At 44.8% G+C, this 25664-nt stretch overlaps 1 protein-coding gene across 1 annotated transcript; it reads left to right on the top strand.

Annotated features, from left to right (window-relative positions):
* The first annotated feature begins 8595 nt into the window (after window positions 1-8595).
* Window positions 8596-24893, top strand: LOC115458961 (barttin-like). The gene is given in 8 exon segments (XM_030188816.1): window positions 8596-8629; window positions 8632-8741; window positions 8743-8772; window positions 13943-14004; window positions 19337-19597; window positions 24233-24387; window positions 24390-24524; window positions 24527-24893. Coding segments are annotated over 8 exon segments (942 nt in total). The 3' UTR covers window positions 24682-24893.
* Window positions 24894-25664: the final 771 nt, after the last annotated feature.

Here is a 25664-nt window from a genome sequence, read left to right as displayed (position 1 = left end):
GTATGAGGAAAGGCTTAAGAGGTTAGGACTCTTCAGCTTGGAAAAGAGACTGCTGAGGGGGGATGTGATAGAGGTCTACTAAGTACTGAGTGGTGTAAAACGGGTAAATGTGAATCGATTTTTTACTGTTTCAAAAAGTAGACAGACTAGGGGACACTCAAGGAAGTTACATGGTGCTACTTTGAAAACGAACAGGAGGAAATATTTTTTTCACTCAATGAATAGTTAAGTTCTGGAACTTGTCGCTAGAGGATGTGGTATCAGGGGTTAGTATATCTGGGTTTGTCCCTTAATTGTCCTGTTTGTCTGTCTTGATTAGGTTGTAAGTTCTCTCGAGCAGGGACTGTCTCTTACATGTTCAGTGTACAGCTCTGCATATGTCTAGTAGTGGTATAGAAATCATAAGTAGTAGTAGTAGTAGGTTTTAAAAAGGTTTGAACAAGTTCCCGGAGGAAAAGTCCACATTCTGCTATTGAGATAGACATGGGGAAGCCACTGCTTGTCCCTGGGATCAGTAGTATGGATCTTGCTACTATTTGGGATTTTGTCAGGTACTTGTGACCTGAATAGGCCACTGTTGGAAGTAGGATACTGGGCTAGATGATCCATTGGTCTGACCCAGTATGGCTATTCTTATGTTTTTTAAGCGGGTTCAGAAGAAACACCGCTCCCAAGGCTGCATACTCAAGGACACCCAGGCACTCCAAGCCAGAGTGATGGCCCAGGCACACTGAGTTGGGACATCCCTGGGTTGGGCACCTGGCACAGGGAGACCCTTGACCAGAGAACCCCCATGCTGCTGGACTTCCCTGGACCAATAATACTTTGTCTGGGGAGGAGTCCAGTGGAGTCCTTCTTTTTCTGCTTCCATCTTGGAAAATGGCTGGGTGTCACCTCCTAGCAGTGCATTGGGCACACCGCTAGGGGTCAATCTGCCAACTAAGGCAATACTTACTACTACCTACTTATCATATAGCATTATTAGACGTAATCAGTGCTATACACTAAACATGTATGAGACAGTCCCTGCTGGATAGAACTTACAATCTATTCAAGACAGACCAACAGGATAAATAAGGGATTAGGGAATTACTTATTGTGGGGATGTCCTTAGCAGACACGCTTTTTGTTTGGCACAAGTTTCCTTGGTGACATTTTGTTGCTCCACATTTGTTTATGCTGTATTATCGGATTCATTGGATTTTTTTTTAGCCTATCTATTAGCCATTATCATCGGTGGTTAAGAGACATTTTGTTCAACTCCAGAAGCAAGCACGGTTAGCACTGAAACGCAGGACTATGTCAAGTCTCTAGAGAATCCTTTGGATGTATTTATTGAGTTTTTTTTTTTTTAATAAACCCACGGTTTGGTAATAAAATTGGTCTACCCCCTACTTGTTCTTCTTTTCACAGTTTTGTGGTTTGTAGCTAGGGGGATACGTCTGCCTGTTCTGTAAGATTATCATAATACAGGTTTCGGCCAAGTAATAGCACCTGTTGGGGAGGTCCCATATGATTAATCTGTCTATCTGTCCATCCATACATATAGACCACTGTTCCCTCTAAGCTGTGAAGGAGTCATCCAACATGCATTGCTACCAGTGGACGATGGTCCGTCAATATTGTGTTTTCAATTGCTAGAGACAGGCAGGTTCCCTGGAGTCCTGCATAGTTTGCCTGTCCTTCACTATTGAAAATGGGATAGTGAAACAGCACCACCCACTGGCAGGAATGTAGGTGGAGGACTCCTGCATAGCTTAGAGGGAACAGTGAGTTTCAGGCACAAAGTCACAGGCTGTCAGACACACAAATGCTTCATACCGCCCGTCTCCCCCCCCCCCCCCCCCCCCCCCGTGAGACAACTTACATCCAGTCACCAAACAGACATTAATGAGTTTGCAAATGGAGGAAGGGGAAACACACAGTTTTATCATACTTATAAAGGTACACTTTTCAACTTGTTATTGTTGTTAAATCACAGTATGTGATTAGGTCTTAAAGTCCAGTGCTCATTCGAGAAGGTCCCCTCCTCCCCCCTCCCCAGGCTGTGACACTTTTTGTCACACTGGCATATGAATTATTCAAAGATGCGTTTTGACCACACAGTGTTTGCATAACTTCATCTTTGGATCATTCTTGCACTGAGTCATCAATAAAGTCTTGCAGTCTGCAATGAATTCTGTTTTCTGCAGGACCACCACTATGGTTAGCAATAGAGGATTCAAAGGCAAAAATATAATGCAGTTACCTTCTCCCTTTACCCCTTATTGAGTGGTTGTGAATCCTTGCAGGAGTTTGAGGAGCTTGAAGAAGAAAGGAGGGTTAGGAAAGGATGAGGAAGGAAAGAAGATGCTGGCCAAGGGAATATATGTTTTCTCCTTAAGTTTCCACAAGGGGGAGCTCTCACACAGCAATCAAAATTCAGAGTCTGCCTGTCATTGCTTCCTAACAAAGTTTTAGGAAAGTGATTACTAAGACAAGAAGTACGAGCAAATAACCATGGATAGTACGAAGACGGTTAGATAACAGGGGACAGGATGACTTCAAAAAGTTGAAGCCAATTAGGTTAACCAACTAGAAACAGACTCGGATCAGCACGATCATACCTAAACCTACATTACCCAAACTGTAAAGGGCTAAAATACAAAACAACTCACGCATCTAGCTTCTCCTACATAAGCGCACAACTACGGAATGGACTCCCGTATGCAGTGAAAACAATATATGACCACCTAAACTTCAGGAAATCATTGAAAACCCACCTCTTCAAAAAAGCTTATCCCACCGATCCAACATAAATGTATTTATTTATTACATTTGTACCCCGCACTTTCCCACTCATGGCAGGCTCAATGCTGCTTACATGGGGCAATGGAGGGTTAAGTGACTTGCCCAGAGTCACAAGGAGCTGCCTGTGCCTGAAGTGGGAATCGAACTCAGTTCCCCAGGACCAAAGTCCACCCTAACCACTAGGCCACTCCTCCACTGTTGCTACTATTTGAGATTCTACATGGACTGTTGCTATTCCACTAGCAACATTCCATATAGAAGTCGGCCCTTGCAGATCACCAATGTGGCCGCGCAGGTTTCTGCTTCTGTGAGTCTGACGTCCTGCACGTTCGTGCAGGACGTCAGACTCACAGAAACAGAAGCCTGCGCAGCCTTCTACATGGAATGTTGCTAGTGGAATAGCAACATTCCATGTAGAATCTCCAATAGTAGCAACATTCCATGTAGAACCTCCAATAGTAGCAACATTCCATGTAGAATCTCCAATAGTATCTATTTTATTTTTGTTACATTTGTACCCCGCGCTTTCCCACTCATGGCAGGCTCAATGCGGCTTACATAGTAACAATAAGAAGAATTACAAGTCGTAAGAAGACTATACAAAATCCCCACACCCAGCAACACAACATAATCAATGATCGTACTGCACAATTTTCTATCCTCTTCCCCCTTGACCCCATGACGCCTGATACACTTCTACCTCATGCAGTGCGTATTTCCTAGTAAAAAAGGTGCTGGTACTCAAATGCTAGGCCACTCTTCAGGGGTGGGGTAATCACTGAGAGACCCATCCCACAATAGCCAAGCCCCCTGCAACCAGTCATAGAATGTATGACAAGGCAGGATTGGTGTGTACAGCCTCAGCTCTTTTTATTAAAACTTGGGGTCCATGGGTCAATTTTAGCAGACAACGGAAAAGGTGCCGGTACTCAGTACCCTCAAGTACCCCCTCAAAAAAAGCCCTGACCTCATGTGACCACAACACAATCTTGTATTTGTTATCAACAGTAATGGCAAACGCCTTTACGATACTTTGTAAGCCACATTGAGCCTGCGAATAGGTGGGAAAATGTGGGGTATAAATGTCACAAATAAATGAATAAATAAATCTCCCTTTCCCTCTCCTCCACCGCAGCCATCATCCTCGTTCACGCAAAACAAAGCAAGCAAACCTATGAGCTGCTGCATCCATTGTCATTCTTCATTGTTGGTACTAGCTTTTTTATTTGATCTCATTTATATTTTTAAACATACCAGCTTGTGCAGCATACAGATGTACACAGAGGAAGTATTGGTTTCATCGGTTAGAGTAGTAGGTAGTTCTAAATTTTAAATCATTGTGTCATTTGGAGGGGCCGGGTTATAGGGACTCCCTGTATTCGTGTACAGATGTTTTCACCTAGTAAAGGGCCACCAAAACAGACATCATGTTATGAGAATCAGGTAGTTAACAATCAGATTTACTATTTATAAGTGCAATTTTAAAAAAAATACAAAACATTAATTAGGTTGAAACCTGGGAGCATTTAACATCTTCCCCCCCCCCCCCCCCCCCCCCCCATACCTACATAAAAAAAAAAAGCTTGTGGGAACTTGCTTCTTTTGTTTTGTGGATTGCCGCGGTGTATTATAAAAATACACTTGCCTCTTTTTTTTATTACTACTATGGTCAATCTAAATGTGTCAGCACTGTCCAGTTTAGCACACTATTAGCCACCAATTTCATGCAAAGTTAATTGTTCCATCACTGTTTCATTATTGCTGCCAAGTATTACATATTAAGGGTATTTGCTTTAAACTTTGTTTTAATTCATTTATCCAGTCCTTACATGCACATGGTTTTGCTTTTTAAACCAAAATTTGAATCCTAAGGGTGGTTCTTATCCAGTGCTGCCCATACCCCCAAGGGGTGCATGAAGAGGTCAAACAGGGTGCAGAGAAGGGTCTTCAATCTGAGGTAAGTTATGGAACATTTTTAGACAGAGTGAAGGCTGTTATTAGGACAGTTCTTGGTAGTATAACTGTGTAGTACAGTAATTTTAGTGACATGTTAGCAGTTAGCAATGTTAAGGGTTAACAGCAACATATGTAGTTGTCAGTAATCTCTAGTGGACAAGGAAGGGGGTGCAAGGTTTTCACTGATCAGTTAAAGATGTGGGAGAAGAAAAAAAGATTAAGGATCGTTGACCTAGAGTGCCTACTGGGAGATGCAGACTCTGAACTTGAACATTCTGGGCTCCTACAGATCCCTGTATTGAAACTCCTCATTAGCAGAATACCTGGCTTCAGTCACACATACAAAGCACAGAGAGACCCTCACCAAACACAGAATAAGTGGCCAGCTACAAGAAACAGAAAGGCGCAGACAAGAATTCAACTGGAATCCCCAAGAAGCCAGGCTCTACATGCAATGCAAAGCTGGAGAAATAGCGACAGAAATGCATGTCATCTTGTAATTTCCAAAACCGAGAGTAATAATTAGAGAATGACACGGGGACAAAGTTTGCCTCCGTCCCTACCCCGTCCCCTTGGGTTCTGTCTCCATCCCCACCCCATCCCCGCAGGTTCTGTCTCCATCCCTGCCCCGTCCCTGCAGGTTCTGTCTCTGTCCCTGCCCCTTGGGCTCTGTCCTCATCTGCAGAAGCCTCAAACACTTATGATTTTATATTTAAATCTTTTTATTAAAATATAAAAAGGAACAATATGCTGTGCAACTGTTGTATATAAATTACAAATAGAGACCCGTAATAACAACGAGCAGCTATAATAACCCTCCTTCCCACCACCACCCTCTACCCTTCCAACCCCAACAATAGGTGATTTCTACTACACCAAGGAATCCTAATTCACACTGTTAAAATGTCCAGGGGTATAAAATGCAACCCATTCTATATGCCCTAGAGGGGAACAATATGCCCTATAAAGCACGGTTACTTCCTGTTCCGGGGCAGAGGGAAGGAGCTGCAGCAAACGACAGAATTTAGCGAGCATAGCGAACTGGGAGCAGACAGGCGCGCGCTGCGGCACCCCCCCCAGCGGCGTGCACCCAGGGGGGTGTCATTTCACGGGGGGGGGGGGCGCTGCACCCGGGGGCGGGCGCATCGACGATCTGCCCCGGGTGCCGTCGAAGCTAGGAACGCCACTGCTTGTTGCCACATCTCAAAAAAGATATAGTGGAATTAGAAAAGGTATAGAGAAGGGCAACAAAAATGCTAAAGGGGATGGGACGACTTCCCTATGAGGAAAGGCTGAAGCGTCTAGGGCTTTTCAGCTTGGAGAAAAGATGGCTGAGGGGAGATATGATAGAGGTCTATAAAATAATGAGTGGAGTTGAACAGGTAGACGTGAAGCATCTGTTCAAGCTTTCCAAAAATACTAGGACTAGGGGGCATGCAATGAAGCTACAAAGTAGTAAATTTAAAACAAATTGGATAAATGTTTTTCACTCAACGAGTAATTAAACTATGGCATTCGTTGCCAGAGAATGTGTAAAGGAGGTTAGCTTAGCGTGGTTTAAAAAAAGGTTTGGATGGCTTACTAAAGGAAAAGTCCATAGAAAAAGTTCATAGACCATTATTAAAATGGACTTGAAGAAAATGCACTGCTTATTCTAGGATAAGGAGCATAATGTATTGTACTTTTTGGGATCTTGCCAGGTACTTGTGACCTGGATTGGCCACTGTTGGAAACAGGATGCTGGCTTGATGGACCTTCGGTCTGTCCCAGTATGGCAATACTTATGAACCCCATTTTAATGCTCAAAATTCACAGATGATGATGAAGAAAATAGCAGATCTCCCTTCTCCTTCCTCATCTGTATGAAGGCAGCAGCAGTGGCAGCAACAGCATTAGCACAGGATCCCGTGTGTCTGAATGCGCTCTGGTTGGGTTTCCAGCCTAGTTCGAGACCACACAGGTGATGGGGGCCCCATGCTGTCTGCCACCACTGGGTGTAGGTCATGGTGAAGGTGCAGAGGGAGGGGGAGCAGCCCTCTTTCTGTGACCCTCACTCTTCTAATGATGTGACCCTATTTGAGGTCCTGATCCACAGTTTAGGAATCTCTGAGCCATGTAATCTTGCTCCTCTGTACACTGATTTTTTATATTTTTGTTACATTTGTACCCTGCGCTTTCCCACTCATGGCAGGCTCAATGCTGCTTACATGGGGCAATGGAGGGTTAAGTGACTTGCCCAGAGTCACAAGGAGCTGCCTGTGCCTGAAGTGGGAATCGAACTCAGTTCCCCAGGACCAAAGTCCACCCTAACCACTAGGCCACTCCTCCACTGTTGCTACTATTTGAGATTCTACATGGAAATGTTGCTATTCCACTAGCAACATTCCATGTAGAAGTCGGCCCTTGCAGATCGCCAATGTGGCCGCGCAGGCTTCTACATGGAATGTTGCTAGTGGAATAGCACATTCATGTAGAATCTCCAACAGTATCTATTTTATTTTTGTTACATTTGTACCCCGCGCTTTCCACTCATGGCAGGCTCAATGCGGCTTACATGGGGCAATGGAGGGTTAAGTGACTTGCCCAGAGTCACAAGGAGCTGCCTGTGCCTGAAGTGGGAATCGAACTCAGTTCCCCAGGACCAAAGTCCACCCTAACCACTAGGCCACTCCTCCACTGTTGCTACTATTTGAGATTCTACATGGAATGTTGCTATTCCACTAGCAACATTCCATGTAGAAGTCGGCCCTTGCAGATCGCCAATGTGGCCAGGCGCAGGCTTCTACATGGAATGTTGCTAGTGGAATAGCAACATTCCATGTAGAATCTCCAACAGTATCTATTTTATTTTTGTTACATTTGTACCCACGCGCTTTCCCACTCATGGCAGGCTCAATTTGGCTTACATGGGGCAATGGAGGGTTAAGTGACTTGCCCAGAGTCACAAGGAGCTGCCTGTGCCTGAAGTGGGAATCAAACTCAGTTCCTCAGGACCAAAGTCCACCCTAACCACTAGGCCCACTCCTCCACTCATAATTTTTTTTGAATATTTTTATTAACAAGAGAAATGCAGGGGTGAAATAGGTTACATATATCTGCGGACAAGAAAAACACAAGAAGGCTACAAAATGCAGCTAATTCATGAGTGGCTATTTATTTTATTTATTTATTACATTTGTACCCGCGCTTTCCCACACATTGCAGGCTCAATGCGGCTTACATAGTAAATACAATTACAATTACAAAGTCTTAAGGAGAATATTATAGTTGTAGTAAAGGCAGTGAGAATGGGGTTTTGAGGAATAAGTGAGTGGAGCATGTAGGCTATGTTTGTGTACCAAAGCAGAACTGGCATAATTAATATTACCTTGAGAGGAAGCAGGACAGATCAGAAGCACTAAATATGAGAGGAAGGGGCTGGGAGAAGCCTGCAGATTGTGTCTGGAAAGGCATGAACTATACGACTTCTGGTCGTTGCGTTTCTCCAGTTTCCCCTAGTCACTTTCTGGCATGCCCAGAATTTGCCCTGCATAGTTTATGCCTGCAGGGAAGGTTACAGCTAAGTGTGCAAGCCCAGCTTCAGTGGAGTGTGAATTTCGGGATCCTGTGGTGCATTCGTTGCATAGTCATTAAACCTGGCTGGATCGACGGTGGCCTGGACTGGAATGAAGCTGATGCTGATCTGTAGTATTGAAGACTGTAGGGTTAGACACAAGCAGGACACTGCCTCTCCCTCTCTCTCTCTCTCTTTTCTCCACCCAGCAGATCTGCCCGGACTGAGACTGCTTTTACCTGGAAGCATCTCCTGCTCATTTTCTGCGCTGTTTTTATCCATTGGCGACAGAAAAAATGGCAGAGGACAAAACTTTCCGCTACGGGCTGATCGTCTGGGTTTCTTCCTGGTTATGGTTGGGATGTTCATTATGAGTGTGGACAAGCCTCAAGTGTACATCACATTCTGCGCCATGGGGGTGTTTCTGGTAGCGGTGGGGGTTTACCTGGAGCATTTGCCAGTGCTACCCAAAGGTAAGACCACTTTAGCATCTGTCTGAGTTGTGTTTGCGCTTCACCTTGAAGCGCGTTCTTGATCACAGAGTTTGACCTCCTAGGTCGTTCCGCTCAACCTCCTGGCTCTTATGGAATCCTTTGTAGTGCAATGATTCTGCATCCGTCTTGTTCGTAATGTTGATGCTACTTGGATTTCTAGATGGGATCGAGGTGTGGAGAAAAGACTAGCGCCCTGGTTGAGTGATGTTATCAGAGCTTTGGAGTAGTCTGAGTAGACCACGGAATAGAAGTATGTATTACTACTGTACTGATCCGATGAACTGTGACCTGGTCCTGAAATCGCTTCGGGGGGGGGGATCATTTACTAAGGCGTGCTCACGTTTTTAGCGCGGCCTTAGTAAAAGACACCCCTGGATCTCTTGTGACTGTACACCAGAGGGTTCTCAGCGCAAGGGTTCTGCAGAAGACAGAGGGTGCGAAGTAGTTTTTCGGCACGATGAGCACGTTTTCAATACGGGACAGGGGTGGAAAACTCGGGTGGTCCTTGAGTACTCCAAACTGTACTCATTCAGGAATCTAATAAAAACAATACTTCCTCACTATTACATCCAAACCATTATACAGAAAGTTCTTGCACTAATAATAATATCGTTATAAGTTTAGTACAAGTTTATTCATTTCAAAAAAATGTCTTTTCAATACTGTAAAACACAGCAATCTTATCAAAACGTTTTATGTTTTATATTTTTGATAAGATTGCTGTGCTTGTTTATCAGTATTGAAAATACATTTTTTTGAAACGAATAAGCTTGTACTAAACTTATAACGATGTTATTATTAGTGTAAGAACTTTCTGTATAATGGTTGGCTCCTTGAATACTGCCAACAGGTCTGCTTTAGAAAATGGCAAAACAAGCAAATTAATCAGGCTACTAATCAAGTACATGAACTTTCACTGTGAAAATCCAGAAATGCAGACCTGTTTGTGAAACCCAAAGGAGGGAGTTCACCTTCCCTGGTATAGAGCTGTGGGTTTGGGGGAGTTTCTCTTTAATTCCTTTGTGATGGGTTCTGTGATTCAGTCAGTGTCTGGTTCCCTGTCTGTGTGATTGTTGTGTGCCTGTCTGTCCTAGCTAGCATCTCGTTTACTGAGCCCAGATGCAGGATTTAAAGGAACAGGTGAACCGGGAGCTTACAGTCCAAGCTTATTACCCTGCCCTGGGCAAAATGTGGGAAGGAGTGGCTTCACTCAAAGAACAGACAAAATGTGTAAGGAAAATAACTCTTGTATAGCTTGGATTCGGTTTACAGCGGTTATTCATTGGCTCATTCTTTCGCCCTCATTTTATCAACCCTATTCACTTTTGAGATGTTCATAGTCCCTGTTTGTTTATCTCTTATTTGTCCTGTTTGTCTGTCCTATTAGATTGTAAGCTCTGTCGAGCAGGGACTGCCTCTTCATGTTCAAGTGTACAGTGCTGCGTATGTCTAGTAGCGCTTTAGAAATGATAAGTAGTAGTAGTAGTCTTGGGATTCTGGAATCTTGCTACTCTTTAGGATTCTGCACAGAATCTTGCTACTATGGGATTCCGGAATCTTGCTACTCTTTAGGATTCTGCACGGAATCTTGCTACTATGGGATTCTGGAATCTTGCTACTCTATAGGATTCTGCACGGAATCTTGCTACTCTTTGTCCTTATCCCTTATTTGTTCTGTTTGTCTGTCCTAATTAGATTGTAAGCTCTGTCGAGCAGGGACTGTCTCTTCATGTTCAAGTGTACAGCGCTGCGTACGTCTAGTAGCACTATAGAAATGATAAGTAGTAGTAACTTAAACATTTAACTTGCATAAAACCCTTATTTTACAAAGTGGGGATAGGCACATATCAAACCCCACAAGAGCAAAGCAAGTTCCTAGACATTTATTCTCCAATTCAGAAGAGGGTTAAATATCCTGTGCTAAAAGATCAATGTCTGGAGTTACACCTGCTGCCAAGCACATTTAGGATTTGGGAAACAGTGGCTAATGACCAGTACCCCACTGCAGAGATTGGTGGGGGGGGGGGGGGGGGAGGTTGCCCCCTTATTCCCCAGTCATTTTCTCTCTCCAAATGCTGAACTGCCAAAAGAAACTAGTCATTGTGACAGCCAGTGAAGCGACTGAGGAGAGGGGTAGTATGAGTATTATCTTGGTAAATAGTCAAAGTTACTCAGTACTATGATGTAGGATATAATCCTGGTTTTCATGTGCTTTATAATATCCCTTTTAGGTTGCTTTTTTCTCTCCTCAAAGATGTAGACTTGAATTTGTTTCCCTTTTTGCTATGTTTAATATGTATGTAATAAATGATGTGAAATAAAAAAAATAATTTGCCTCCATATAGCTGACCTGAAATAATGCACATCAGTAAAAAGAGCCTTAAATTTGTACCTGTGGCAAGAGGTTGAAGGGACTTTCTAAGTTCACAACAAGCATCAGGGGAAGAACCATGATTTGAACCCAGCCTCTCAGCTCACCACACCAAGGAGATAGCTCTATATTCAAACTTTGGGGCCCTTTTACTAAAGGGTTACCGAGCGTGTATATGCTCATCTTCTAAACATTTATGCGTGTACTGGTGCACACATGTAAGCTCCTAATTTATAGAAATTACCCTGTAATGTGTTAGGTTACTCCTCCACTCTGTAGGTGATGGTGACAAAAAAAGACCACTGGATGCACCATGAAGGTGGATGGGGAAGCTCAGAAGGAATGTAAGAAGGTAATGGACACCTGACCCAGGTCTCCACTGATACTATCGGAAGCAGATGAAGTTTATTGTGGACAAATACAAAGTGATGCACATTGGGAAGAATAATCTGAATCATTGTGACCTGATGCTGGGGTCCATCTTAGGAGTCAGCACTCAAGAAAAAGATCAAGTTGTCACTGTAAACAATACACTGAAATCTTCTGCCCGGTGTGTAGTGGCAGCCGAAAAAAGCAAACAGGATGCTAGGAATTATTAGGAAAGGGATGCGAAATAAGACAAGAGTATTATAATGTCTCTGTATTGCTCCATAGCTGCAACCTCACCTTGACTCAGAAACAGAACGAAGGAAGAAGAGGATCTTGGCTGGCAGGGGTTGGGGTCCCCCGCCATCAAAGGTAGGCGACGGCGGGTTGACGGCGGGTTGACGGCGGGTGGGCGGTGGGAGGGGGGGTCGAGAGGGTCGTCACAGGGTCCAGGGCCAATCTACGGGGGCCCCAGGCCCCCGTGGCCCCACGTAGCTACGCCCCTGATGGGGACAGACTAAAGATCTCAATATGTATGCATGGAAGAAAGTGGGAGAGGTGTTTGAATACCTCCAGTGCCGTAGCGAGGGCTAACGGCACCCGGGAGGGGTCAGCGCTGCGCACCCCCCCCCCGGTGCAGCACGGCACGAACCCCCCCCCCTCTGCGGTGCACCCCCCCCCGGACCGCATTGTTACCTGCGGGAGGGCCAATCCGCCCTGATTGCACGTCACTCGGAGCTGCGTCGGCCTCGCTGGTTCCCTGCTCTCTCTGCCCCGGAACAGGAAGTAACCTGTTCCGGGGCAGAGAGAGCAGGGAACCAGCGGGGCCGGCACCCCCCAAGCGTGTGCACCCGGGGCGGACCGCCCCTCCTGCCCCCCACTTCCTACGCCACTGAATACCTCCATGGTGTAAATGCACAGGAGGCAAGGTCTGTTTCAGTTGAAAGGAAGCTCTGGAACAAGGGGGCAGAGGATGAAGGTGAAAGGGGTTAGACTCAATAGTAACCTGAGGAACTATTTCTTGATGGAAAGAGTGGTGAATTCGTAGAATGGCCTCCCGATGGAGGTGGTGGAGACGAAAACTGTATCTGAATTCTTGAAAGCTTGGGGACAAGCAATAGGATCTCTACTACTACTACTACTTATCATTTCTATAGTGCTACTAGATGTACGTAGCGCTGTACATTTGAACATGAAGAGACAGTCCCTGCTCGACAGAGCTTACAATCTAATTAGGACAGACAAACAGAACAAATAAGGGATAAGGCCAAGAGTAGCAAGATTCATGCAGAATCCTAAAAGAGTAGCAAGATTCCGTGCAGAATCCTAAAGAGTAGCAAGATTCCGGCATCCCAAAGACTACAACTACTACTTATCATTTCTATAGCGCTACTAGACGTAAGTAGCACTGTACACTTGAACATGAAGAGAGAGTCCCTGCTCGACAGAGCTTACAATCTAATTAGGACAGACAAACAGGACAAACGAGAAAAATGGAATTACTACGGTGGGGATGACAAAATAAGGGTACTGAACAAATGATAGGGAGAATACACAGCATGGATGCCAAGACTGAATAGGCCATATGGTCTTATCTGCCCTCATTCTCTTTGTTTCTGTTTTTCTAGTAACTTGTTATTACACATGTAAAATTTCTTTTTCTAACGTGCATAGCGGACACATGCCAAAATAATGAAATTACCGCAAAGGCCATGCGATAGCCGGGCGGTAACTCCATTTTGGCGTGCGTTGGGCGCATGTAGGCACCTAAGCGGCTTAGTAAAATGGCCCCTAAGTTAGCCCTTTACATACCTTTAAGATCTCTAAGGTCCTCTCAAGGATTATCAGTACCTGTACCTTCGTCAAAAGAATTGTGGGGCCCTTTTACTGCAGATGAGAAGGTTTTCCAGTTTCATTTTTGACACTGATCTTGGGCAAGTCACTTAATCCTCCATTTCTTTAGGTACAAACTTGTAAGCCCTGCAGGGACAGGGAATACCTACTGTAATCACCTCCAGCTACAACTGAAAAACGGTGTGAGTTAAATTCAATCCTTTACGGTTTACATGCAGAGTTATAACGAGGGTTGTTTGCATAAGGGGTTAATTGGACTTTACCCAACTAACTTTAAGTGTTATGTGAATAGAGCTGACTAAATCAAAATTTACTCCTGCTTGGCAAGAAAAAACGTTTTCATATATTTCACAATGCATATATTTTTAGCCATATGAACTTTCCCCCCCCTCAATATTCCAGGCTGACCTTGTGGTTTACTGACGGTGCTCTGAGCAGCCAGGTATCCTGTTGCAGGAAGGAGACTTGTCCAGAACTGGTCTGAAATCTCCCTCCTTGATGGATCTACATCTGCTGAAGCCATCACATTTCGTTCACTGTTTTTCACTTGCTTTGCAGATAACATTTGTTCCAGTAGAGTCGGATTCATCCTCGGAGAATGGAATTCCTGAAAAGGGCTGGTATGTTCCGTGGATCAGGTCTTTAAGTTTCAACTCATCGGGTCTTCATTTGCTTTTAATTAGAACAGTATATTAACTGTACGCAAGGCTATCTACATCACATGTTTGGGCTCTCTCTCTTTCCTGATAGTAGCACATTGTATTAGAGAAAAGCTGGTTTGCTTATAAAACCTCGTGTCTTGGCCAAAGACAGCAGGACAGCAAGAAGAAGCAGGGATTGTTCTTAAAGATTACTCAAGTTACTTTTGATTATCCTATATAACCACATATAGAAGGTGGGATCGGGAGCAACAATGAATTAATTAATTCACAATTTCTTGATGTGCCACAGAAGGCCAAAAAAAATGGCCTTTACGTGGTGTACAAATGGAAAAGTAGAGTTAGATAGAGAGAAAGGAAGGGAGGCAAGAAGGGAAGGGAAGGGGGTGGGATATAAAAAAGCTAAACACTCAAGCCAAAGGATTCTTAGTACATACGTAATGCCATACTGGGAAAAGACCAAGGGTCCATCGAGCCCAGCATCTTTGTCCCCAACAGCGGCCAATCCAGGTCAAGGGCACCTGGCAAGCTTCCCAAACGTACAAACATTCTATACATGTTATTCCTGGAATTGTGGATTTTTCCCAAGTCCATTTAGTAGCGATCTATTGACTGTCCTTTAGGAAACCGTCCAACCCCTTTTAAACTCTGCCAAGCTAACCGCCTTCACTACGTTCTCTGGCAACAAATTCCACAGTTTAATTACATGTTGGGTGAAGAAAATGTTTCTCTTATTTGTTTTAAATTTACTACACTGTAGTTTCATCGCATGCCCCCTAGGCCTAGTATTTTTGGAAAGCGTGAACAGACGTTTCACATCCACCTGTTCCACTCCACTCATTATTTTATATACCTCTATCAAGTCTCCCCTCAGCCATCTCTTCTCCAAGCTGAAAAGCCCTAGCCTCCTTAGTCTTTCTTCATAGGGAAGTCGTCCCATCCCTGCTATCATTTTTGTATAGATGACTGTTAAGCAGGAATTTGAATTCCATAAAAGGAGGTTCGAGTCTGATGTGTTATTGAAGAGAATTCCAGAGCTTAGGGCCAAAAAAAGCTAAAAGCACTTTCACTGGAAATTTGGAGATGGATAGAGGAGGAGGGGAAAGATGTAGGAAATCAACTTGTAAGAAACAGTGTACGGGTGTAGGGAATGTACGAGTGTAGGGAATGATATATGCAAGGGCAGATGGGAGATACCAGTTGAAAACCAACAGTAAGATGGTCTCTTACTGAGGTGTGCTCACATTTTTGGCACGCGCTAAAACTGGGCACACGCTAAACATGAGAGTTGCCAATGCATTCCTATGTATATTTTGTAGACTGTCCCAAACAATCATTCCTCATCCATTATTATCATACTTGATGCAACGAACATTTTTTTAAATATTTTTTTATGGGGACCATCAGTTATTGTAGCAACTCACACCATAGGGAACACTTAGTTCCTTTCTCAGTTTGACCAAGGAAAATGGTTGTAGTGCAGATCTTCATCGGATCACCCTTCAAAGTCTTTTTTAGAACTATCAGGCTTATTTCGAAAGTGATCGCCGGCGATCTTCCGACATAAATCGGGAGATGGCCGGCGATCTCTCAAAAGCCGTGAAATCGGTATAATCGAAAGCGGATTTTTGACACCATCGCTGCTTTCCCGTCGCAGCGCCGGCGAAAGTTCAAGGGGGCATATCGGCAGCGTAGCAAAGATGGACATGGGCGGGCATGGGTGTGGCTATCAGATGGCCAGCTTTCGCGGATAATGGAAAAAAAAGCAGCGTTAAGCAGTATTTCACTGGGTTTACTTGGTCCTTTTATTTTCACGATCAAGCCTCAAAAAGGTGCCCCAACTGACCAGATGACCACCGGATGGATTGGGGGATGACCTCCCTGTAGTCCCCCAGTGGTCACCAACCCCCTCCCATACTAAAAAATAAAAATAAAAACCTTTTTTTGCCGGCCTTTATGCGAGCTCAAATGTCATACCCGCTCCCTGATAGCAGTATGCAAGTCCCTGGAGCAGTTTTTAATGGTGCAGTGCACTTCAGGCAGGCAGACCCAGGTCCATCCCCCCCTACCATGTTACATTTGTGGTGGTAAGTGTTGAGCCCTCCAAACCCCCCCCAAAACCCACTGTACCCACATGTAGGTGCCCCCCTTCACCCATAAGGGCTATGGTATGGTGTAGAGTTGTGGGGAGTGGGTTTGGGGGGATTGGGGGGGCTCAGCACCCAAGGTAAGGGAGCTATGCACCTGGGAGCTATTTGTGTATTTTTTAAAACATTTTTAGAAGTGCCCCTAGGGTGCCCGGTTGGTGTCCTGCATGTCCGGGGGACCAGTGCACTACAATGCTGGCTTCTCCCATGACCAAATGCCTTGGATTTCACACGGGTTTGAGATGGCCGGGCATTTTTTTTCCATTATCGCTGAAAAAACAAAAACACGGCCATCTCAAACCCAGCGAACTCTGGCATTTGCCGGGCCTAAACCATATTATTGAAAAAAAAAGATGGCCAGCCATCTTTTTCGATAATCGGTTCCGGCCAGCTGTTGCGCCACCACCAAAATAAATCGCCGGCGATCTATTTCGCCGGCAACGTTCGATTATGCCCCTCCACATATATCATAATACTTTAGTCGTTTACAAAAATATTCTCTGATACAATTTAGTAAATGTCATAGAGGTGCATAATAGCCCAGCACTTATCTTAAAGAATAGCAGCAATTTTAATTCACAGGAGAACCTCCGTCGACATGGCCAGGTTTCGCCAAAACGTCCTCAGGGAAGAGGCTCTCGTTGCATCGCGTACTCCCTCCTGTCTAAAAAGAAGAAAAATGGCTGAGGACGTTTTGCAAACCTGGCCATGTCGGCCCAAATTTGTGTGCACAGTTTTGAGCGCCATATATTGAAAGGTATTAATGCGCAAACAAAACCTTTTCCGGAGATGGGAAGGCGGTAGAAACGAGAGGGCAATGAAATGAGATTGAAGGGGGGCAGACTCAAGAAAAATGTCAGGAAGTATTTTTTCACGGAGAGGGTGGTGGATGCTTGGAATGCCCTCCCGCGGGAGGTGGTGGAGATGAAAATGGTAACGGAATTCAAACATGCGTGGGATAAACATAAAGGAATCCTGTGCAGAAGGAAGGGATCCCCAGAAGCTTAGCCTAGAATGGGTGGCAGAGCTGGTGGTTGGGAGGCAGGGCTAGTGCTGGGCAGACATATACGGTCTGTGCCGGGGCTGGTGGTTGGGCGGCGGGGATAGTGCTGGGCAGACTTATATGGTCTGTGCCAGAGCCGGTGGTGGGAGGCAGGGATAGTCCTGGGCAGACTTATACGGTCTGTGCCAGAAGCCGGTGGTGGGAGGCAGGGATAGTCCTGGGCAGACTTATAGGGTCTGTGCCAGAGCTGGTGGTTGGGAGGCGGGGATAGTGCTGGACAGACTTATACGGTCTGTGCCAGAGCTGGTGGTTGAGAGGCGGGGATAGTGCTGGGCAGACTTATACGGTCTGTGCCAGAGCTGGTGGTTGGGAGGCGGGGATAGTCCTGGGCAGACTTATAGGGTCTGTGCCAGAGCTGGTGGTTGGGAGGCGGGGATAATGCTGGGCAGACTTATACGGTCCTGTGCCAGAGCTGGTGGTTTGGGAGGCGGGGATAGGGCTGGCCAGACTTATACGGTCTGTGCACTGAAGAGGACAGTACAAATAAAAAAGTAGCACATATGAATTTATCTTCTTGGGTAGACTGGATGGACCGTGCAGGTCTTTTTTCTGCCGTCATCTACTATGTTTACTATGTTTGAGCGCCATATATAGAATTTACTAGATAGTATCTGGACAGTTAGATATATTAACAGGACAGCACTATTTGGTAATAGGCAAGTTAAGAATGTTTTAAATAAATACATTTGCATAGCCTTTGAATATCTACAGGTAGTGGAGTTATACATTCACCGGTCCACCAGTGAATGTTTAACCGAATTTGACAATTGAACCTCTCTCTGGGAATATTCAGCTGACAGCAGTGCTTTTTTTAAAACTCTGGCCACCATGAACTAATTCAGACCTGGATAGCTATGGGCACAGAATATCCAGGCATTGGGCAGCGGAAGGTATCTGGGTACCACCGCTATTCAGAGCCGGTATCTGGATAGGTATTCAGCAAGTTAGGTCTGCGATTTATGCGGTCTTACTGGTGGATAGTTGCCTGCCCCTGGCACTGAATATCTGACAATATGGTTGGAAACTGTGGGGTACAAATGCTAAAATAAATAATATTTGCATGCTGGATAATGTCTGGCTCCACCTATGGTCTGCCTTAGATCATCTTGGCATGAACCAGATGGTGCTCTGGCAATCAGACATGGTATTCAACAGCACCCAGTCAACGAGAGTTAATGGAAAAAACAAAAGAAAAAAACCAGCAGATTTGTTTTTTTTTTCTTTTTGTTTGCTATTTCTGTGGCAGATCTTGCCTTTTTTTGTTTCTGTAATGAGAGTTAATGGGGCAGGAAACCCCGTTAACACCTAAGTTTCCATCTATCTGTTATATCTTTCACTGGTTATATTCAACAGCAATAAGGTAATCAGATATCTTTTTAAAATATCCACTTAAAGCTAGCCAGACAACTTTATCCTTGGGTCAATACTGTTGTGCCAGTGTTCTGCTTTTGAAGATGTGACCCTGTCTGCATAACAGATAAGATACTGGTTGCCAGAGAATGTGGTAAAGGTGGTTAGCTTAGCGGAGTTTTAAAAAGGTTTGAACGGCTTCCTAAAGAAAAAGTCCGTAGACCGTTATTAAATGGACTTGGGGAAAATCCACTATTTCTGGGATAAGCAGTATAAATGTTTTGTACATTTTGGGATCTAGCTAGGTATTTGTGACCTGGATTGGCCACTGTTGGAAACAGGATGCTGGGCTCGATGGACCTTTGGTCTTTCCCAGTATGGCAATACTTATGTACTATGTACTTATGGTTCTAAAAGATTACTACAGAAAACTGACTGCCAGGGTGACCATCACAGCTGAAGTACATGACCTCAGCTTCTCATATGTACCTATCAAGTACGGAGAGGAGGTCTAATGGTTACTGAGAAGTTCTTGAGTTGTGCTGCCATCTGTATAACTATGAACAAGTCGCTTTATCTCCCTGAGCCTGTGGGGACCCAGTTGAAAACAAGGCTCTTGTTTTAAGCCGGATTTATGTTCAACAAAGTTAGGAACAATCTCGATAGAGTGCAGATCTGGGGTTTATATTAATACATAAATACTGAAGCACTTAACTTCATCAATTTTATCCAGGTCTCAGACTCATTACACCAGTGCTGAAGAAGCTAAGGTCTATGAGAGCAGCTTACCATCCTATGCACAGATCCACATGAAGGTGGCAGGTTCTGGGGAGGGACCAGGAGATCAGTCTGCCCCCCTCTTATTACAATCACAGTTTTTGCCAGGACAGAACCAGCCCTCAGTACAGGCCAAGGCTGAGGTCCACAGGGACTCGGAAAGTGATGAAGAACAAAGAGGAAACCCAGCACCTACGACTGCCAGCTTGACCAGCAGGTGGGTGAACGTTGCATCTCAGAGTTATGAGCTACTGCCTATGGTAGCCTCTTTACTTCAACACATAGTAACATAGTAAATGACGGCAGATAAAGACCTGTGCGGTCCATCCAGTCTGCCCAAAAGATAAACTCATTTTACATGGTATGTGATACTTTATATGTATACCCGAGTTTGATTTGTCCTTGCCTTGTCAGGGCACAGACAGTAGAAGTCTACCCAGTACTGTTCTTGTACTAAAAGTTCTGAAGATTCTGGAATCCTAAAGAGTTACAAGATTCTGGAATCCCAGTTAGTAGCAACATTCCATGTAAAACCCGAAGAGTAACATAGTAACATAGTAAGTGATGGCAGATAAAGACCTGTACGGTCCATCCAGTCTGCCCAACAAGATACTTCATATGCATACCCGAGTCTGATTTGTCCTTGCCATTCTCAGGGCACAGACCTTAGACATCTGCCCAGCACTGTTCTTGTACTAAAAGTTCTGAAGATTCTGGAATCCTAAAGAGTTACAAGATTCTGGAATCCCAGTTAGTAGCAACATTCCATGTAAAACCCCGAAGAGTAACATAGTAACATAGTAAGTGATGGCAGATAAAGACCTGAACGGTCCATCCAGTCCGCCCAACAAGATAAACTTATTTTACATGGTATGTGATACTTTATATGTATACCCGAGTTTGATTTGTCCTTGCCTTTATCAGGGCACAGACCGTAGAAGTCTACCCAGTACTGTTCTTGTACTAAGTTCTGAAGCTAACATCGAAGCCCTTTAAATTTACACTCCAGACCATTCCTATCTATTCAGTCACAATCAGGGTGTAGACCGTAGAAGTCTGCCCAGCTCCCATTTGTGTTCCAATTACCAGTGTCACCACCCAATCTCCGCTAAGATTCCACGGAACCATTCCTTCTAAACAGAATTCCTTTGTGTTTATCCCACAGGTCAAAAAACAAAAGGGCACACAACATCAGAATATTTGAAGCTCAAGGCGAGGTACGCTCAAGTAGAGTAGGTTTGTTCTGTTAACTATCTATCTATATACCTGCTGTGTCTGAACGTACCTCACCTTGAGCTGCAAATGAAAAAGTGTGTTAATTCCAAACAAAGAAATGGACATAGAGACTATGTTGATGACAGACGTTTGTGCCAGAGCTATTTCTTAAAATATATTCTAGAGAGTGTTTACTACTACTACTACTACTAATATAAATCGTTTCTATAGTGCTACCAGTCGTACGCAGCACTTCACAATTGAACATGAAGAAAAGACAGTCCCTTCTCAAAAGAGCTTACAATCTAAATCAGGACAGACAGACAGTACAAATAAGGGATAAGGGTAGGACAGACAGATAGGACACATAAGGAAAGGGACTATTGAAGAGAGGAAGACAAGATAAAGGTTACGAGCAGGTGACATGTTAGAATCAAAAGCAGCATCAAACAGGTAGGCCTTTAGCCCGGATTTGAAGGCGGCCAGGGATGGAGTGTGACGTAATGGCTCAGGAAGTCTATTCCAGGTATAAGGTGCGGCGAGGTAAAAGGAACGGAGTCTGGAGTTAGCGATGGAGGAGAAGGGTGCAATAGGAGAGATTTGCCTAGTGAACAGAGTTCCTGGGAAGGAGTGTAGGGAGAGATGAGGGTGGAGAGCATAGGGGCGCCCCGTATAAGAGGCTTGGGGAGGTTAAGCCTCCCCAGCCCAATCGTGGACTTCCGCTTGTGATGTAGCCCACCCTCCCGCCCCGCGCATTTTGATCTTTATTTCCGTGGCAGCGACGTCAATGAAGAAAAAGACTACAGGCTTGCCGCCAGCTTCTCCCTTCTCTCTGCACACAGTGTCCCGCCTTCTGCGGTGATGCATTTCCTGTTTCGCGATGAGCGGGACACTGTGTGCAGAGAGAAGGGAGAAGCTGGCGGCGAGCCTGTAGTCTTTTTCTTCATTGACGTCGCTGCCACGGAGCGTATGGAGGTAAGCTCCGCCCCCTTTAGCCTCCCCAAACAGTTGGGCTACCGACCGTCTATGGTGGAGAGGTAGTGAGGGGCTGCAAAGAGGGTGGCTCTTGATATGGTTTCGCATATCAAGAGCTAGTATGGGGCATTTGTATTTGAACCAGAGTCTTCCTTCATGTCAGAAGGAAGAACACTGTAACCAGTAAGACAGGGTACCATATTTTTGCATGTTTGTTTGTATAATAGATCACCAAGCCCACTAGTTACAAAGAAACTCACTTCCAAAAAGGATATGCTATGGAACCCTGAAACTCATACGGTTAAAACAGATTAAGATACAGTAACCTAAGTGTTCTGTCCTCATAACACTTTCATATGTATTACTGGAGAACCAGCTGAACCAGCAGCCCAACATCCACAAACAAGACTCTGTTTTTTTCCCCAAAAGTCAACTGTATATTGAAAGACTTTGTAAAATCATAATTTACTGCATACAGTAGCTGGAGCTTGGAAGTCCTTCTGCTAGGGCAGGAGAGTCTTTAAACTGGATATTTACTACTGTGACCACCATAAATCAGAGAAATTATAAAGAATGATTTCTACGATTTCTGGCGATTAATATATGGCTCATCATGTATCTGCTACTGCATTACCAAGCCTCTGCGGTTTGCTGTTATTCACAATTGCCGACAATTTTGCCAATAAGTGGATCTGGAGTACCTTAAGAATGATTTGATTTATTGTAGTGGTGGAGCTATGTGGGGAATAAATTGAGACTTAAAAGATTGGGCCAAAAAAAAGCGATGGACTCAAAAAGTTGGGAATAAAAGGTCATTGGTAAAAAGAAGGCCCACTTTCCAAGGGAGGAGAATGGCAGAGCAGTACTGCATGCTCTGAGCCAAAATGGAGATTTCTGCTTGGCAGGGAGGTGGAAGCAAGAAGACCATAAGGCTAGAGGGCAAGAAAAATGACCAATAGGGTCAGTGCCTGAGACTAAGGCACAGTGTACTAAGAGCAAGCATCTGCCAGGACTTGGTGGGGAGAAGATCACTTGCAGAAGCTGACCTATCAGAGTGCAGAATGCCTTGGACAACCAGGAAGTGACAACAGCATTAAACACATTAGAACTAAACTGTGAAAAACAAATACAGAACATGCACAAACAACTATGGGAGCAGAACAATAAGTATATTCTTTCTATAAGATTCATTCATGATAGAAGGACCAGAACCTAATACTACAAACCTAGGCCTTTTCACTAAAATGTATTCCTTCACAATAGAGAAGTTGATAACCATGAAGGAGACCAGGGCTACTACTCCTCCTATCCACAGCTAAGTAGACAACCATCTTAAATCTCAGGTTCTTAAGATATTTAGTAACCTGGCTGATGCCGAATCACCTCTGATTGTGGAAGGAATAGTGTAGTAGAGGGCAGCAAAATACCTTTTTGTTTGGGAGGGGGGGCAGATCCACCCCAACTCCAACATCTCCAGTTCTCTTACTGCCCATAATCACTCCTCTCCATGGTGTCACATCTTTCTTCCTTCCCTATCTCTGAACCTGCCCATGATGTCCAGCATTTCTCTCTTTCCCTACCTGTCAACCCCCCCCCCCCATGGTGTCCAGCACTTTCTCCTTCTGTACCTCTCAACCACCCCACCCCTTTCTGTCTTCCTCTCCCTCCCAATGATGTCCAGCATTTCTCTCTTCCCTACCTCTCAACCTCCCCCCCCCCCCATGGTGTCCAGCACTTTTCTCCTTCTGTACCTCTCAACCAGCCCCACCCCTTTCTGGGCCACCTCCCCACTGCACTCCCCCCCCCCCCCGCCGCCACATCATTAATACCTTGACTGGCGGGGGTCCCCAACCCCGCTAGCTGGAGCGTTTGTCCTATGCTGGTCTTTCCGCATTGCCTGCCTGCTCTTCTCAGTCTAGTCATAAACACTCATTGTAATAAAAATGAGCATGCTTGAAGTGTTGCGCTTACTCAGTTTCACTAAAACAAGCACACCGGCGGCGACTAAGAGCAGGGCAGGCAATGCGGTGAGACAGTGCAGGACAAACGCTTCCACTGGCGGGGGTTGGGGGCTCCTGCCAGTCAAACCAGGGGGGCCCATAACCATTTGGGGGGCCCAGGCCCCGTGGCCCCCCTGTAGCTACGCCACTGGTTCAGCCTGTGGTGTTCAGTGGTTTTAAGCAGAATTAAGCCGGGATATTCAATGCAGGGACATGTCAGAGACCAGCATTGAACATCCCGAGTCAGTTACTCACCTGGAAGATATGTGGTGCTGGGCAATATTCAGTGCCAGCACCTGAATAACTAAGTGGTCAACGATAAGACTTCCCACTCCCCCACAGACTGTCCTGGCAGTGGCACAGAGGTCAGAGTTGATATTCATTGGCAGTGAGCGTGGTTTAAGCGGGCTGCGGGGAATATCAACGTCTGTATTTCTAGTGCTTGTTCCACTGTGTGCCATCAGGTTATACCATGCGTAAGAAGTGTGAGTCAGGTAACTAAAAAGGACACAGCTGACTGAGCAGCAGTACCGTGGCTCGAACTAGTCACTGTGTACGGCATCATCATGTATTGTAAACACTAGTCCAGAAAATACCTCCTCAGATTCTGTTACTAGTGCTGCTGAACAAGTGTTCCCTTTAATGTGTTTTTGCTTTTGCAGCCAACCGAAGATACCCGCAGGAGCGCCTCTCGCTTCTTTTCTAGAGGACACTAATTCTTCAAGCTCTGAGGAATCCCCGTCTGTCACCGGTAGCCCGTCTTCAGTGGCCCACAGAGCATTGAAGAATGAAAGTGTGCAGATGGCTGGGGTTTGCAGGCAGATAGTGGACCCCCTTCCTATGATGATATTGCTCTGATTGACGCTCCGCCTTCAGGAGGGCTGTGGTCAAGCAAGGGACAAGCGGGCATTCCAACCAAAAGTCACCTGTCTGCCGTCGATGTTGCCATCCAGCAAGCGGTTCTGACTCAACTCCAGGCTCTGGAGGCTCTGGCTTCTTAGAACATGACAAAACTCATAACGCGGAGGCCGAGGAGGACAATTTCTATTATGGATTTAAAGAAGACCCAGAACATTTTCTTTTAGCTGGTGAATCAGACTTTGAGCAATAGACCTAAAGGGTTCCTAAAAACATAAAAATATAAGACATCTTAAACTGGATTAAATCAGTGATTTATTAAGTCCAGCATCCTTTCTCCAGGTCAGCTGGAGCACCCATTAGATCTCAGATAGGAAAGATTCTCATGCCCAGAAGTGGGAGGTGGAGACACCTAAGTCTATCCAGCTAAATACTGCTTAATGGACCTGCCATCTAGAAATGTATGCAAACCATTATACTCTTCCAGCCCAATGGATATTGGAAAGATATTATACATAAGGGGTTCACAATGTCTGTCTGTCTGGAGACAAAATAATACTGTGAAAATTTAATGGAATGGGACCAAAAAATATGGGGGGAAACTTAGGAAGAGACACTAGAAAATGGACCAAACTGGACCAGCAAGAAACACGCAAAGGGCAATTCTGTAATCTGGGAGTCTATATTTATGCACATCTTGCAGGGCACCTAAGGGCTATTCTGTAATAGCACACTAACTTACAGAGCTCATAAAGGCAGGGGAAGAAGTACAGATGGGTGGACCATGGATAGTGTAAACCTACAAGAAAATAAAGTGGGAATTGGACCAATGACTTTAGGACATAGAGACTGGGATGATATTCACGAAGCAAACTTTATTGTAGACTCGGCACAGTACTGTGTTTCAGCCACAGGCCTGCCTCAGGAGTCTTTAACAATGTAAAAATGTTGTTTAAAAGGTTGTCCATCTTGGGTAATGCACCAAGAGGATTAACACAGATATGTCCAATGCTTTTTTGTCTCCAAAAACATTAAAGATCATGAAGATCAAATCTAGAGTAACGACAAGTAGCCTCTTTCTTCGAGTCTACATAAAGTTTGTTTTGTGAATATCATCCAGTCTCTATGTCCTGAAGTCATTGGTCCACTTCCCACTTTATTTTTTGTATCTTCGCTCGTGGGATTTAGTGTTCATCCACTCTAGTATAAACCTACAAAATGCGTGTCCTTGACATT

Source organism: Microcaecilia unicolor, unplaced genomic scaffold (assembly GCF_901765095.1).
Source record: "Microcaecilia unicolor unplaced genomic scaffold, aMicUni1.1, whole genome shotgun sequence".
Lineage (NCBI taxonomy): Eukaryota > Metazoa > Chordata > Amphibia > Gymnophiona > Siphonopidae > Microcaecilia > Microcaecilia unicolor.
This window is presented reverse-complemented; position numbering and strand designations above follow the sequence as displayed.